The 17,141-nt window shown below is 30.3% G+C and overlaps 1 protein-coding gene and 1 pseudogene across 8 annotated transcripts; both read right to left on the bottom strand.

Annotated features, from left to right (window-relative positions):
* Nucleotides 1-16,398, bottom strand: LOC145185670 (alpha-1,3-mannosyl-glycoprotein 4-beta-N-acetylglucosaminyltransferase A-like). 8 transcript variants are annotated; one of them, XM_090097574.1, is made up of 8 exons: nt 16,242-16,398; nt 11,407-11,478; nt 3,137-3,231; nt 2,677-2,742; nt 2,436-2,501; nt 2,077-2,151; nt 1,168-1,382; nt 1-1,047 (listed from the first exon to the last, which is right to left on the bottom strand). In XM_090097574.1, the coding sequence occupies exons 3-8, from the start codon at nt 3,225-3,227 to the stop codon at nt 115-117; spliced, it is 1,446 nt and encodes a 481-aa protein (XP_089953700.1). In that variant the 5' UTR covers nt 3,228-3,231; nt 11,407-11,478; nt 16,242-16,398; the 3' UTR covers nt 1-114. The 8 variants fall into 8 exon arrangements, with proteins under 8 accessions (XP_089953700.1, XP_089953695.1, XP_089953701.1 ...); XM_090097569.1 differs by lacking the exon at nt 16,242-16,398 and adding an exon at nt 14,690-14,813; XM_090097575.1 differs by lacking the exon at nt 16,242-16,398 and adding an exon at nt 13,121-13,758.
* LOC149883520 (uncharacterized) lies at nt 6,117-7,060 on the bottom strand (annotated as a pseudogene).
* Nucleotides 16,399-17,141: the final 743 nt, after the last annotated feature.

The following is a 17,141-nucleotide window of genomic DNA, read 5'->3' as shown; positions in this document are numbered from 1 at the left end:
TGTATGAAAGTCATTAAACTATCGACAAGAAATTTACAAAGAATTTTTTTTAACTGAAAAAAACAACAAAAGAGCATGAACAAATATAAACCGTAGAATAAGTAACATTAAATGTCATGCAAAAATAGCTATCTCAGATATAATCAACCAATTAGTTCGACCATACTCATCGAAACCGGTAGTTAGTATTTTTAAGCGCAAACACTTTAATGAAGTGTAATTAGTGTCGAAATCAAATTTGATTATATCTGAATTTGAGAACGTTTTTAACAAAGAAAACACTTGACAAGAGTCGTCCTTACTTGCTAAAAGTTCACTATCATATAAGATATCAGCAGGATGATCAGGATGACCACTGACAATAATTAGTTTTGAAATTTTAGTTGGTTCCTCAAAAATGATATCTATAGTGTCACCAACAAGAACACGTTTTGACCAAAACATACCTGACTTGCCGTATGGATTCACAATATCGTGAGGATGAACATAGTCAATCATTGACGTTTTGATTTTAGCTTTAGGGTTCCCATGTTTCGGCTGATATAAATGAACCCCTTTTTGGTTGGAGTAGTTGAATATATCTTCAAGTTTTCTAACCTGTCCACTTAAAGAAGAGAACTGACCGACATGTTTAAAGATAGGTGAGGCTAATTTTTGAGAATTTCCTGTTAAAAATATTTGGTTAAAATAACGAAAAGTCCAATCCACTGGCATTGTCCAGTATAAAAAACGAACAAATTTTGAAAGGGACTTAAGATGTTCATTGCGGTACATCATGCCTATAAATCCTCGAGCACCAAATTCTAAAATAGACCACTCATTGCTGTTATTTTTTATAAAATCTCTTATTTTGTGTAAATAATTCGCTTCAGCTATGACATCATCTTCCAGTTGAACGTAATATTGAGCTAGATTTGAACAATAGTAAAAGAGAAAAGAGTAATCAAGAGACTGTTTTGATCTCCAACGCGTGCGCGAAACTGAATCTCCATAGAGAGAGGGAACGTTTTCCATGTTAGGATAAAAAGATGGAGAAGGTCGAACAACCTAAAATAGTTTAAATTAAAGTTCAAATATAAAAAAATAAACAAACAGTGATTTAGTTTTAAAGCAAAATTATTATCACAAAGAAAGAAATTTTTTAAATAGAATTTTTGGTTTATTTACCTGGATCAATCCTGCACGAGTTTCTTCTGAAAAGTTTGACTTAATATCACTCACAACTTTGTTTAAAAAACCTGGTCTAAAATCTGCAACAAAAACAACTATTACAACTTCATTCCAGTTCTTTTTATCTAGATTATTCACCAGTGATCGCAATGTGTCAATTAGGTAGTAACCTCTTTCACGATCAACTGTCGGTATACCCATAACAACAAAGCCTATAAAAAGTTTCCAATATCTAAAATATTCTTGAAAAATTTCTAAAAATTTATCCAATTAGGGGCGCATATAGGATCTATTATTGGGTATTTAGGTAATGGTGCGAAAAAGTGGCAGAAGCAAGCTATTTGAGTGGCAGGTTAGTTGACCTTTTTTTGGTTATTTAGTAGCTATTTATAAAATAAAATTTTGAACACACACCAAAAATAGAATAGTAAAGATTGATAGTATTTGCAATTGTAGAGAGGAACTACAATTTTTTTGCTTTTTCATTCATATCTTAGAAGTGTGTTTGGCTCATTTCAAAACTTAATAATTGATAAATATTGTACCAAATCAATTGGCAAATAAAGTGATGGAGTTTTTATTAAAGCAAAAATCAAATCAAGAATAAATAAGTTAAGATTAAATAGCATATGCATAAATGATAAATGTTTTTAGTTAGGGTTAGAAAGAAGAAGTTATTTTTTATCTGAACCTAATTTTAGTAAATAATAACTAACCACATTTATTACGGGGAGACCCTAAATACGCCCCTGCTTCTGATGTTTTGCTTTGCTTCAAAACAAACTATCCTAAATAAACATAACAAATAGAAAATATATATAATTTGTCATAAACTATTTTTAAAGAACACATTATCTGTATTACAAACCCCCTAGCCCTTCTTAAATTTAAAATAATTTGTTTTACTTTTTTCTTCACGCTTGATACCAAGAAAAAGATTATCTTTGAAATGCAAGTCAAAGTTTTCAAATGATGCCCATGCTAAAATACCATTAAGAAAATAAATTAAGCTTAACTTTCATTAACTCGTAATATTACAATAGTTATACATTCATATTTGCAAATTAAGCATTTAACAAATGCATTTTTAACAAATGCATTTATCTGTAGATTTTAAGCATATTTCCAGGTTAAGTAAATATTATTTCATGTTTACTAATCAAACTCAAAATTGGTAAAGATTTGGGCTTCAAAGCAGCAAACTTTTGTGTAAAATATTGTTTTTAATAAATTTTAGCAGAAGATGATGTAGTATATCTACTTACGAGGATTCTTGATGGAGTTAGTACTTTCTGCTCCAGCCATACTTTGTTCACATGGTTTGCTTTTTTCTTTGCGCATAGATTATAATATACATAGAAATGAATGATTATAAAGAAACTGTTAATTTATTAATATTTATTATTCAAAATATTTACATAAATATATTTAGTACTGGGTATAAGGTAATCAAATTGCAGACAAAATTTATGTGCAACAGTTAATATATTGCAAGTAGAGAACTACCATTTTGTATGACACTTGTACGCAAATTGATTTCTTCTAAAAGTTTGTAATGCAAATCCAAACGATCTAAAAAAGCAGTATTGATAGTACATAGGAAAAAAAACAAAACATTACAAAACTTATAAAAAATGTCTATCATTTGATCTCATAAGTATCTCTTAAAAAAAAATCTGTGTTTACTTTAGATTTTTGTAAACATGCTTAATAGAAAAAATATTTTTAAGAAGATAACTTAATAAGAAAAATATATTCAAAAAGATAACTCAATAAGAAAATTATTTTATCAGCATAATTTAGTTTAGAGTTTACAACCTTTTCTCAGTTTAAAAATCAGGACTTAAATCCATAGTAATTTGTGTGTGTGTATTTTGATTAAAAAGAAATTTCAAACATACATGTGCTAACACCATACATCCAGTAATATAACATTTCCATACAAGTTTATCAATCAAACACTAACCTCTGATTTTTATCCAAGTTATGTAGCACATTATCAATCCAAAGAAAACACAAAACCAAAAAAAAGTTTTCTTTCCAACTCTGAAGAACATTATTCTATAAAAAAAAATTTTAATGTACAATTTAGAACAAATAAAACTTGCGTTATAATGCACTTATAATTGGTGGTTACAAATAGTTAGAACATTTACACGTTTTGCTATGAAATTTGCAGCATCATTGTGTTACATTGACCAGTAAAATTCATTTTCAACCCAACGATGTAACAATTTTTCAATGTACAGAGTAAAAAATCTTTTTGATGGTTTGATAGTAGGCTGCAGTAAAAAAAATTTTTCATAGATTTGGTTAGCCTGGGTGTGCAAAAGTTGTGTACTGATACTAAAAGCACTGTATTAAAATATTAGTTCTTTAGGGTATCATCTTGAGGTGCCCCAAAAATTTTTTAAATTAATATTGTTTTGTAAAATATGATATTTAAAAGAAATATATATATTTTTTTAAATTTTGTTATGCTATTGCCTGTGTCTAAAACAGGTTATCAAATCAGACAAGATGTGATATGCACATATATTGTTTGTAAAAAGTATGAATTTGAGTTGCCCCCAAGTACTTTAAATACACCAAATATTGGCATTTTTTTACTTTTTTCTTTAACTAAGTTTAACAAATTTTGGTACAAACTATCATAAATTATATTAGGTGACGCTATACGTATACAATGTATGGCATTGTATGCATTGTATGCTATATATGCAGTAGGCAATTATGCATTATGCAATATGCATGCAACAAGTAGTTCTTCGCACCATTTTCCATAATAGCATTATATAATTAAGTTATCTCTATATAATTAAGTTTGAAAATAAAATCAGTTTTAAAGCCTTAATACTTTTAAAATCAACATTTTCATAGTAGTTTAAAACTTCACAGTTTTAAAAGTTAAAAAAATGCAGTGGTAGAACTATAACAGTTTTGTCCTTTTGTTAAGTTACAGCCCTAACTCTTGAATTCTTTATTTTAATGTTACCAGCGTTGAACAGTCATAAACAGTTATTTGATTAAACTAAAATCTGACTTTGTATTGAACACTTTCATGGCTAAACGTGATTCTATTCGTGCACGAATGAAACCGTCACGCTGGGGTTCACACACACGGCAGTACACGCTTCTGTCACAAGCTTAATCCCCCGTAGAGCATCCCGCCATCGGAAATTGCGTAAATGCGTAAATTCCGATGTGAGAAAGTTTATAAAGGTGACTTCGATGTGATGCCATGGTGAGGAATGGTATCACATCGGAGGTGCGATGTAGTCCGAGGCCGATGGGGAGAATTTCACGCACTCTCCAATATATTTCGAGATTTACGCATTATCGTACGATATTTTCGCGTAATTTCACAATAAATTGTAATTAAAGTGTAAACTCGTAATATTGTGGTATTTCCGATGTATTAATCTATAATTACGAAGTTTTCGCAAAATTACAGCAAAATTTTGCAAGCCACCACAAACCATCGGAAAATATCGGAAAATAAAAAGATTAAATCACATCGGAGTCACCTTTATAATTTATTTCTCACATCGGAATTTACGCATTTACGCAATTTCCGATGGCGGGATGCTCTAATCCCCCGTTCAACGGCCTGTGTGTGGCATGGAAATGATTGAAATTGTAACATTTCTGAAGATCGAATGTTTTCTTTAAGTTGATTGGTTGGAAAGGATCGAAACATTGGCGGTTCTGTGCGTTTGTTTGATGACCAACTGATTATTTCTGTGTACTCTTGTGCTTCGAAGTTTAGCAACGGCACTTTAAACACTCTAGGTTCAGTATCTGTTTCATTGTTGCTGGATCTTGCCGCAAGCACACGTCTTAGAGCTAGTTGACGAATGTGTGGTCTTTCGTCTGTTGCCATTGCTATCATCAAGTTTTCAGGATGACAAAAATAAGAATTTCTTTGTATTACTGGATCAACAATTCTCTTCAGATTCGTAGACAAGTATCTGGTATAATGAATCATCTGAAAAAGATGACGACTCCCATCTGTACATGACAGTTTTGACTTTATTTCAAACCATATAGGTGCATACACTTTTACTATGTATGTTACAAGTGTATGCACCTATATGGTTTGAAATAAAGTGTTATCAAGCGTTTGTCTGGACATTCTTTTGAAATATACAATCGAAGAATCCGATTAGCGGTTGTTAACCAGCGAGAATGGCACATTGGTCCTGGTTTACGATTGCCCAAATCGCTACTGCATTTGCCACTATTGATTGCTTGACATACTTCAAGTAGGTACTTCTGATCTGGGCTCAGTTCGTTTGGATCAATGTTTGGCAAAACATTACCTTCAATGGATTGAAAGGTTACTACTGGCATGTCGCATTCTTTTAACTGTTTTCCGATTGGGCCACAAAATGAATTTGGTCCATGTGTAACGCCATCTAGATGTATCATGAGATGCCTGAGCGGTAATTCATTCATGTGTAGTAAACATAAAAACCAGTGCATCGACTTCTTAAAATGTACTTCAATCAGTCTAATACCGCCACTACAACATCCAGTGTTAACATTGGTACCTCACAACCTATTGCTACCAATGTGCTTGTATCAATCTTATTTTATTCTAAAAATTCCACAATCTTATTTATTAAATTTAGTGATGTTCCTTCTGATGTTTTAATATGTCCCAGGTATTGCGAATCAGGTTCTTTTATTAACACAATGTGCTCTTCTGTTTCTGTTACTGGATGAAATTTATCACCTTTCATAATTTGATTTCTGGTTTTGTCTTTTCGGCCTGCGAAATACAACCCTTCAACTTTTTTTATTGCATCAGTTTGTAAACTTTTCCTATTTTTCTGTCTTTCTCGACGAATTTTGCTTGGATCAATTACCACAGACGAATCTTGTTCATTAATAATACCAAAATCAACCAGAACAGCTGTCGCTATGGCTGCAGCTGAACGATCTTATACTCCCCATCTATCACATTCACGAGCTAATACTGGCAGCGATTGTCGCATTTGAGAGTTTTTTTTTGGCGAACATGTATCAGCTTGTACTGGCACTGTTATAGGTTCAGTTTCTTCGTCATCTGAATGTTCCAATATAACTAAATCAGAAGCATCATCACATTCATCAGAATTGTAATTTTATTGCAAAACATAACTTTCAGCACTCGGGCTGGTTGCACACTTAAAATTCAACATTCTTGATGCATCTGTATGTTTTCTCTTCATTTTCCGTTCTTATTGCTTTGTTGTTTTAATGTCAACATTGCCTATCATCATTTATCTTTCATTTCGTTGATCGACAAGGAATACTCTTTGATTGATTGGAACTTTATGAATCTTTTCACAGGTGCACATTGACAGATCTTTACACTTACACGCTGCAATATCAAACATACGATCTGAGTCTTTCTTGAATAATTCAATTTTATGCAGATAATTTGAATCTTTGGATCTTTGTTTATAAGGTTTCATTAGTGTCCTGAATTTGTCATGATAATCTTATATTTTCGCCACTATTTGCTGAGGTGATATAATCGGTATTGATCCTCTGTGCCAAATTTGCACAAGATGCTCACATACTTTGTTGGAAGTTACATTAACTGTTGCTTCTTTCGCTTGTCCATCAGTCAGTTCTTGTCGCACTAACATAAAGTGTTTAATAATATCACCGTATGTTGGTAAAAGATTTTTACTCATCCGTTTAGTTTTGCCAAATACAGGACAAATGTTCTGATTTCGAGTCTGAGTCGGCATTTTCCTATTTTGTTGAATGTCGATCCTTGATATTCCAAAACTGTATTTTATTTATAATAATTGATAGAATATATAATATTTATTCAGTGTTGTTGTCAGCCATATGCAATACTTCAAATTGATTCACCAGATAGAGGCACAAACACAAATGCTGAGAAAATATTGACATTATAGAGCGCTACATTTTTTAAATTAAAAAAAAAGAGCAAAAAAGCTAGATTTTCACAATTTTTAAACTTTTGCGTGCATCTCAAGATAACAATGTAGACAAATATTAAATTAACATAACATTTAAGATATTAATTCACAGCTAATCAAAATTTAACAATCAACAGTATCAACACCCAGGCCAGTTAAAATTCTAAAAAAAATTGTAACAATTTCAAAAGTTAATAAACTAAAATAAAAAACTGAACATTCGTAATTTTAAAAAGGCTTGGGGCACCTCAAGACGAAAAAATAGACAATATTTTTACCCAACATTTATAATAACCATTCACAACTTTCCAACACCCAGGCTAATTAAAACACTCAAAAAAAATTTTTTGTTAAGATCTTCACTGCAGTCTATTTGATAGTGCAGAGACCACTTATGAGATTTACTTTAAAACTCCTGAAAGTTTATAGTAATAAAATCTCAGTGACAAAAAGTTGATAAAAGAAAGAGGATAAGTTAATCAATCAATCAAGAGAAGTTTAGCTTGACAATATTATGACTGATCCTTAGTTAGAGGATTCATAATTGAACTGAGAGCGAAGGAGACCTTTCCTTTGCACGCAACCTTGGAAGAATTTATTTTTTAAAATGCCTTCGGTAAAATTGACATAAAGGAAAACAAATAACGATGTAACGATTTGTCTTCCGAATAAACCTTGATAACTTATTTATTTTTGTCATTAAAACCTCGAATAAGTAAAAGGACTCGGTTGAATAAAAAATTAAACATTAGAATAGAAAAAGAGTTAACCATAAGAATATTTAAAAGCAAAGAGAGTGGAATCTCAGAGAATCCAAATAAGTCTTTATCAGCTAAAACTTTATCTGAAAACCAGGGAAGGGACCCCCCCCCCCCGTCTCTTTGCCCTAATGTGTGAGCACCCATTCCTTCACGCGCTACACTCCGACTTCTGAATATACTACTTAATCATTTGCTTAGCAATATATCTATTTATTTGGTACTAGTTCATAAGTACTTTTTAATTCTTATGTCTTTCGTTATATAATTGCATAACCTCGATTATTCAAATCCTGAGTGGGCTGAAAAAATAGTTCAGAAATTTGAGGTTTATAATTTATGTTCCTTCTTTAAGCGAAAAACCATAAACTATAAACCTCTATTTCTTTCTTACATAGGATTGTAACATTTTTACCTCCTAATGTTCCGGTAGCTTAGTTTTATTAACTTTTACATAAGAAAAATAAAATGAAACGTCGATTCAGTATCTTTTTAGATAAAGTCATCCCAAAAACAAGAAATGCATTTTGTATGCGTTGTATCTATCACGTAATATGCATGTATCAAACAACATCAACAGAGCTCACAAATACTTTAATCCGTGTACAATATACAATATACAATTGCTTGAAATAAATCTAAGTTGCAGCTTTTCCTAGTTTTTGCAGACAGTATAAAGTTCATGCATGCATCACTTTAATTGCACGTTCGGCACATTGATTGCTTCTTAGTATTTCGATTACAGATATTTTCTTCTTCCAATGATTCTTCGATAATTGTATGGCTGCAATATTTCTGACAATATTTCTTGAAGCATTTTCATTGTACATCTGATTGGTAAACCAACAAACTGCCCAGGCTTACGAAATGAATCTGAATACCTTCTCTAAACTCATTCTTGTTGTAGGTATGAAAATGAATGTAAGAATGGCTAGCATGGTTCTTGAATTCAACCTTGCATTACTGATATTAGGAATTTTCTAAAAGTTAATGATTGGGAAATGTCCATTTTCCTCAAAGAGTCTGAAAAATCGTGCAAGATGGTACAAAAATTTTATACCATCTTTCCAGCCTGATTTATCGAGAACTTGTTCTGCTCCGTTCACAATCTCTGCTTTAAGTTCTTCATACTTCTTCAAAAGTTCAAGCACAAATGGATACTCGATGTTCGGCTATTTGGTGTCATCAGTAAGCTTTTTATCCATCACCACACGGAGGACTCTGTCCAGAACGTGGTACTGACAACTGATTAATTGCAGTTTATTGATATCCTTCTCCGAAAACATTCTGTGCAGTTGAGCAATTTTTCCATTCTTTTTCGCAGCGTTAACACAGGTTGTATCAGCAATAGTCAGCTTAATTGAATTACACAAGTTATGTAACTACTGACCATAAATTTTTGTCATTTCGAAAAGTTCATTTAGAACATCATATTTTACCCTCTTTACACATTAATTGTAAATCTTAAACACTTTGTCAAGCTTTGTTCGTATTTCTTGATCTAAAACAAATGGAAAATCTGATTAATTTTTCTGTAGCATCATGACTTCTTTGTAAATTTTCGCTATATGCTCTTTTCTGTCTTTGATTTCTGCTCCTTGAAATCGAAATCGTCAAATAATTGGAAGCTGGAGTAGCTTTCTGCATTTTTCTTCTAGTGATGATTCTTCTAAAGGCGAATTTCTTCTTTTTCTGTGTGACTGCTGAAATCGAACCAGATTTTTGGTGCGGATATCCTTGTTCTTTTGCACAGTAGTATAATTTTTTCAGGCGACATTACGCAATATTTAAAGCAACACAGAAAATAACTAAGAAAATTTTGGAAAGTTCAAAACAGCTCTACAATGTTTTAGAAAGTACTAGAATGTTATAAAAAGCTGTAAACAGCTGGAATTACCAAAAGGTCTAGAAAGTTCTAAAAAATCATAAAAAGTTTTAGAATGTGTTACTAAGTAAAGCAGTCATGTTAGATGTAAATACTTCATATATAAAGTATTTATATCTAACATATATCTAAACATATGTTTAAAAACGATGTCATATTCTCGGACAATAATAAAACATTAAACATTTGAATATAGTAACATATTCAATAATAGCATCTATTTTTATATTTAAAAATCGATGGAAATGCGTTCTTTTGGTATAGGTTCTTCTATCAATTTTTGTTAAAAGTTGAATCACTTAAAAATGAAGCTCGCGTACTAAAGTCGTATCCTTTACTAATTTCTCGATAGATTGAAAAATAGTTTTTGATCACTTCGCGAGGTTAGAATTATTTTGTTCTTTCTCCAAATTTAAAAGTTGGGAGAAAGTTTTTGATTTTTCTAAAAGTAAAAATTATTTAAAATTTTAGCTTTAATTTTTAAAGAAATTATAACTTATGCTTTAAATAATTTATGTTTAAGCAAATTATTTAGAAAAAAAAATTATAAAATAAAGCGTATTTTAAATGTAATTATTACTAACTAAAATTAATAACTCATATTCTCCCAACTTTTAAAATGGGAGATAGAACAAAATAATTCTAACCTCGCGACTTATTATGCCATTAAATAACCCAATTCCGATCATCTTTTCTTTAGAATTGTAAAATACACTTTTGCATTGTGGAATGCAGCAGAAAGCTCCACTGCCTCCAAATTCAAGTTAAAAATATTTTTTGATGTAGAACAAGCAAAATCACTCATTTAAATAGAAATAATAAAAACTTCTACATTCTAATGTTTACGTTCAATGATTGCCTAAGAAAATTATGTCGTTTTTAAACATTACATCATAGGAATGCGGAATGAATCTAATGAGAGAGCAACGAGGGAAATATTTGAAGAGAAGAATTTCTTATCTTTAACTTTAGATACCAACACTAAATTTTGGAAATGGGTTAAAGTTGGTGCGGTGTGTAGTAATGGTTACAGTTGAATTAGAAAGTTGTAAATATTGTTTAATTTGTTTGTAACCATCCAAATTTCAACCTTTGGGCCAGCTTTGTTCATCCAGTGGAAGTCTAAGGACGTCCAATGTCTTCTGGGTAGTGCCATAAAGCAGAAAAACGTAGTCTAAAATTTGTCCATAAAAAAAGCCCAAATACATACCTATTTACTTAAAGGATGCGCAATTGCAACGAAAAACTGTAGGCAGAAATTTCAAAAATAAAACGACTAGCAAATTAAAGCAACTTTTTTTTTTGTTAAAAAAATGTTTAACTGCAAACTAAAAATTAATTTCAGGATATTATAGATCGTTTTTAATTTTCATTTTTGTTTTTGAAATCACTGACTCAAGATAATAAAAGGTTTTAAATGGATTCCTATCGAATATTTTATTCGAATATTTGATTCGAATGTTCGTATCGAGTATTTGATTCGAATGTTCATATCGAATAAAATTTTACATAATTACATTAGTCAGAGTTTAAACCATCATTTCTATCAGAGTTTTTGCATTTTTAAAGCAGACTCTCTTATTAATCGAGGTGTGTAAGGCTTAAAGTAAATGTTCATAATAAGATGGAAAAATATTAGCCAATTAATTACCTATTGACAAACTGTTCCTGGGTAACCTAAGACCAGCTCTATTGAGTTCTTCCGTTTAGCCTCCGAGTTTTTCTAAATAAAATTTTTCGTCATTTAATTTAATTAAATCAAGTCAATTAAAGTATCCTGTAACATATATTAAGGCCATTTGAAATTTTAAAAAGATAAAAAAACCTCCCATTCGAAAGATTTTAATGCACATTAAACGCATAGTCATCTTGGTAATTATCAACATTTCAAACAATCATTCTCATAACTTGTTTCAATGCCGTACAAATATATGTGTAAACTAAGAAATTTCGTTTTATTAATGTTCCCTATTTGTAAGATTTGTTAAAAAAAGTATCCATTACTGCCGATTGTTAAGCTTACTAAAACTTTCCAGACACATAAAATTATTTTATGTGCATTTCAATGCTGATGAGATACTTTGTTAATTCAGCCATGCCTCTATGTGTACACAAGAGCAAAACCAGCATCTTTGGCAAGTTGTTTACCCTTTATCACTCCTTTTTTAGGACCATCTTTCCAAATATATCTGCTAATTCCACTTAGAAATTTAGTTGTTTATCAATAGGGTCTTGAAAATTAATTGTTTTTAGAGTTTTAACTAGATGGGTATAATAATTGAGCAAAATGATTCTCAGTTGTTCACTATGGTAATCTCCATGGAGAATTCAAATGAAACTGTTTAAATCACAATAAATTTACTCTGATGTTACCACACTGAATGTATGAATTGTATTTAACATTTTTACTAATTGTTAACACCAAAAATTTGCACTTAAACGATAGGTTTAATGCTAAAAATTTTTATTGCCAAATGGTGCTATTTTTTATTGCCAAATGGTGCTATTGTATTTACGCTGGTAACTTGTGGGAGAATAATTTAATTGGCGTACAATATTTAACAACTCTAATCTGTTTTGTAATGACATTTATAATAATAGAACACAATTTTACTTGAATGATGGTAAAAACATTCGTTATTTAATATAATTGTCTACTTTATAACAATTTACTTTACAATATTATGGTTTTTAAAAATATTTAAGGTTTTAAAAAAAAGTCTGATTACAAAAATTCAACATTTTCATTCAATCAAATTTCTGGCTACAGCTATCGCCTGCAGTTATGTACAGCTATCGCCTGCAGTTATGTATTAAGCCATGTTTATAGCATAATTCATATCATTAGGCATTGACGCATTACTTTTCGGTTTTGAGTGACAACGAATTAAGTACTTCAGTATCATTCAACATCAATCGAAATTAAAGTAGTTTATATATTTATATATATAAAAATATAAGATTCCAGAAGAAAAAAAATTGAGATACATTGATGGCTTTTTTTACTTTGTTTCAACCTTTCAAAACGCATGCGTAGAATTTCTATTCGATTAAAACCGATTAAACTTATTTTCATAAAAACTTGTCACACCAAAAAACTAAGCTGTTTTAAAACCCAGAAAGAGACTTTTTTTAAATAAACTTCACAAAACTCGATTTTTCTTAAATAGTGGTTATTATTCGTAAAAAAAAGAAAAACCAAACGTCGAATTTTTAGTTCTACGACTTTTTTTTTTTTTTTAATAATCGGCATTATCACGTTTCAACAAACCCCCGTTTACTTTAAGTTTTTTTGTTTAATATACAAAAAAAAAAAAAAAATTAAGAATTATTCAATAAAATTTAAGAAATCTTGTTGTACTTACTTGAAATCATGTTTTTATTTCTTTAGCATCAAAGTTCGGTTTATAATGAAAAAGTTTGTTAAGTTCGGGGTTTTTAACTGATTTGATTTTTTTGTGTTGCAAAAATATTTTTTTTGTATATTCATTTTGAAGCAATTGTATAATCATCTTGCTTGAAATGCATATATAATGTAAACACACAGAAAAAAAGTCTATTGTCGTTGAAGACTCACGTCATCGTTTTCACCAAATATTTGCAACTTCAAGTTTTAGACAAGTTTTGAGTGAAAAAGCCATTTGTCTAAAATTAAGTTTGCGAAAAAACGTACGCAATCGAGTTCTTTCAACTACCAAAGTTGCAGGAATGCAATATGAAAAATAGCGGATATTTATAACTGTGGAGTCGTTGTAAATCCAAAAATCCGATTGTTTTGTGACAGTTCAGATTCTGATGGAGTAACGAAATCGTTCGAAAATCCATCTTGCTAAGTGGGATTAATTTTGAAGTTTGTAAGAATGGATCTTGTTGTATGATCATCTGTTCGAATTCGCCAAAGTTTAAAAAATAAAACATTTCTTTAATTTTCAAAGCCAAATTGTAATTGCGTTGAAAATCTATGACATTGATAAAACTTATGGTAGAGACTTTTTATTAAACTGAAAAGAAATATCAAAAAAATAGCACGATAAGGTTCTTTTTGATTGAATCAAAAATTGAAAACCAAACGGCTTAAGTAAAATTGACTTTTAATCGAGAATTTTGAATTCAAAGTTTATTTATAGTCGGACTTTACGGCCGTGCTCAAAAACAAGTACTTATGTCTATAATTAAGTGCCCTTTACCGTCCCTTAAGCGCATCCTATACGTTTTAGTAATAATAGAACGTCAAAATTTAGCAACGGAACCAGTAACAACCAAAAAAACCAAGCAGCACTTTTTTAAAAAAATGTTATTTACGGCCTTCTGTAACTCAGCCGTCGATTGAACGTAAACACCAAACTAAGAAGCTATATTTCAGTTATATATGTAAATTTATAGATAAAAAGGTTTCAATAATACTTAAAAAAATAAAAGTAAAAAAAGTTTATGAAATCAATATAAAATCCATGTTCTTGCGTGAAAGTAACTTCTTTATAGCGCAAAATAATCTAACGTTCATTGTTGGTGACGACATTTGTTTACTTTTTGAAAAGAAATAAAAGTAATTGTACACCTCTTCTTAAAACTTTACTAATCAAGTATAACTCTAAAATATTATTCTCATGGGAAAAATATCGTTCGGCAAATTTTCATAAAATATTTGAACCTAACATTTCAAAAACCTAAAGTTTTAAAACGGTAAATCAAAGCATTAGCCTGATTGTTTAGCATTTATAACCATAGGAAAAGTTAAATAAGAAAGCAACGTTTGATAACTCATTGTTATTTTGAGATTCACCGAGAGAAAAGTAAAAATATATTGTTATTTTCGTACCAAACTGTATATAATAACAGTTATTGTAAAAAAGTTTTAATTTCAAAAAAGCTTTCAACAAAAATAAAAAAAAGTTTTAACAAAGTTTTCAAAGATGTTTCGTTTAAATACTTACTTTTAAATTATTTGAAATTATTTTTGCAAACACGTAAACTTGACTAAAATACTACTTCCACTGATTATGCTCGATATCTGATAACTGAGACTTACTTTAAACATAAGTGACTCTACGGAGGTGAGGATAGGGAGACCCCACCCCCACACACACTCTCCAGAGGTTGGCAACAATTTGTCACCCGGTATTTTTGTTCGGTATATTAATGAATTTTAATATAAAAGTTCACTTTGTCGACACAATGAAAAGATGGCTAAAATATCAATGCGTTCTTATCATGTTACATTTGAAATCACCATTTTATTTTTGAGCTGTTGGTTTCAGAACTACGTAAAAAAAGTAATTACATTTTTATTGCTTATGTTAGATACTTGACCAGATGATTCTCTTGAAGACAAAACGTCAGAATGATTGAGGTATGTTAATTAAAAGGGATTACCTAGTGCTTTAACTGTACTTCTTTTTTATCAATATTTTGCTCAAATGTTGCTTGATGTACCAAGTGAATTTTTGAAATAGTACTTGATGTACCAAATGAATGTTTGCTTGATATACCAAGTGAGTGTTTGTTAGATGTACTGTAAAACGGGTCTTTTTAAGTGTACTTTTATGTTTTGATTAGTTATGTTTTAGAGTTATGGCATGTAGCGATTCGTAGGTTAGGAGGATTGGGTGTATAAAGGTGTGAGGATGCCTCCTGGTTCTGTATAATGGTAGCACTCAGACTTAATTATATTACGTGCGTACTTTTCGTTGTGCGCAGTATTTCTTCTTTAAATTCTAACAATCTTTTTCCTTTAGATACTATTCTTGTCAATAATTATTTCTCAATTTCAAATTATATAAAAAAAACTATTTCTTACTTTTCTTCTTTTCTCTTATGGTCCTTTATCTCATGTATCCAACTAAAAATCACCCTACCCCTATATGCCCACCCGTATGTCCCAAATAACAGTAACTTGCTTTTCCAATTCTAACCTTTTCATACCTTCCTCGTAATCTGACTCTTAAGCTCTCTCTTCTTTTTTCCAAAACCCCTCCTTCCCTTCCTCCCTCCCCTTCCCTCCCCTTCCCTCCTTCTCTCTCTTCTTTTCATGTTTTCGGAATTAGAGATACAGACCTATGTACTCCCTTTTTAAACACGCACTAAATACTTCGGAGAGCATGGATGATTTTCCAGCGAGTATCACATGACCTATCAATTTAAAACCATGCATAAATGAAATTGAGGGAAGTCTTAAAAATTATCGAATGACCGGTAGTTCGCTAAAACTAAGGCAATTAGTTTACAAAAAAACTTTCATTTTTTAAAGATACTTGATACAGAAGTTGTTTTTTATATAAACTTTAACAGGTTTTCATTTTTGGACTTAATGACCTATATTTTTTTTGTTTATTTGTTTGTTTTTCAAATTTATTAAAAGATATTGGTTAACTATTTTTTCTATCAATTATCAAAAATAAGTCTAAAGCCAAACAAACAGTTTAGTTGTTATCAGAAGATTGTGATTTACAAAAAAAAAATGTATTTGAATAAATTAAAAGCATTTACCTTTAATAAAGAAGTTTTTTCTGTGTGAAGTAAATTTGTTTTTTTTTCTCTCTACATTTTTTCTAATGAGTTACTGTGTTACTTCAAAATGAGCTACTTTAGTTCTTTCGAAATGAATTTGTTGCGTTTAAAAAAAAAAAAAGAAAGAAAGAACTGTATGCACTCTTTTTAGACGCTTTTTATTCTTCTGAATAATTACTGTTGTTAAATATTTCATAAGTTTTAATTCTTTATAAGTTTCCTATAGAATTCTGTTTTTTAAATATCAATTTTTAACTACAAATGACATGGCCGTGTAGTAAATTTGTTGATAAAAAAATCTAAATCTATTCCTGAAACGTGCGAGAAAGTTTTTCTCATGGGTTAGTTAATAAAAATTGGATCGCATTTTTGCGTTCGCTTTTTTAAAGCAGATTATTGTATTTAACAAAAAAATAATTATAAAAAGGTTGCACGATTTGCGGGAAGTATTAGATCCATCAAAAAACATTTGAAAAAACTAAATTGCCAAATTTGGTCCAACATTAAATGTTGTTCTGGCAAAATGAGTTCTATACTGTTCCTGAACGTTTCTTATTTTATTTGAATTAATTGTAAATATATATTTGTGGAATTCCCCATGAAGCTTCATAAGACAAGTACAATGATAATGCAAATTTGAGAAAACAACTTCTTACCAGTCGAAAATGAATCTCGACGCTCTTAACGATATTTCTTTAAAATGCTGCAAAATACTTCTTTAATCTTGAAGCATTAAATTCTAGAACACTGACAAATAAATTCTAGAATATTCTAGAATACTGACAAATATTGCCAAAATCATAATTATAGTTAAAACATTTTTTAATACAATGTTGGATGATCTGTACATCCTCATAATACTATGTCGGATGATCTGTG

The sequence above is a fragment of the Hydra viridissima genome, unplaced genomic scaffold (assembly GCF_058129835.1).
Source record: "Hydra viridissima isolate aposymbiotic clone 2 unplaced genomic scaffold, HvirCarnegie_v1 scaffold_9, whole genome shotgun sequence".
NCBI lineage: Eukaryota > Metazoa > Cnidaria > Hydrozoa > Anthoathecata > Hydridae > Hydra > Hydra viridissima.
Note: the sequence above shows the minus strand (reverse complement) of the source record. Positions and strands in the feature narration are given on the sequence as shown.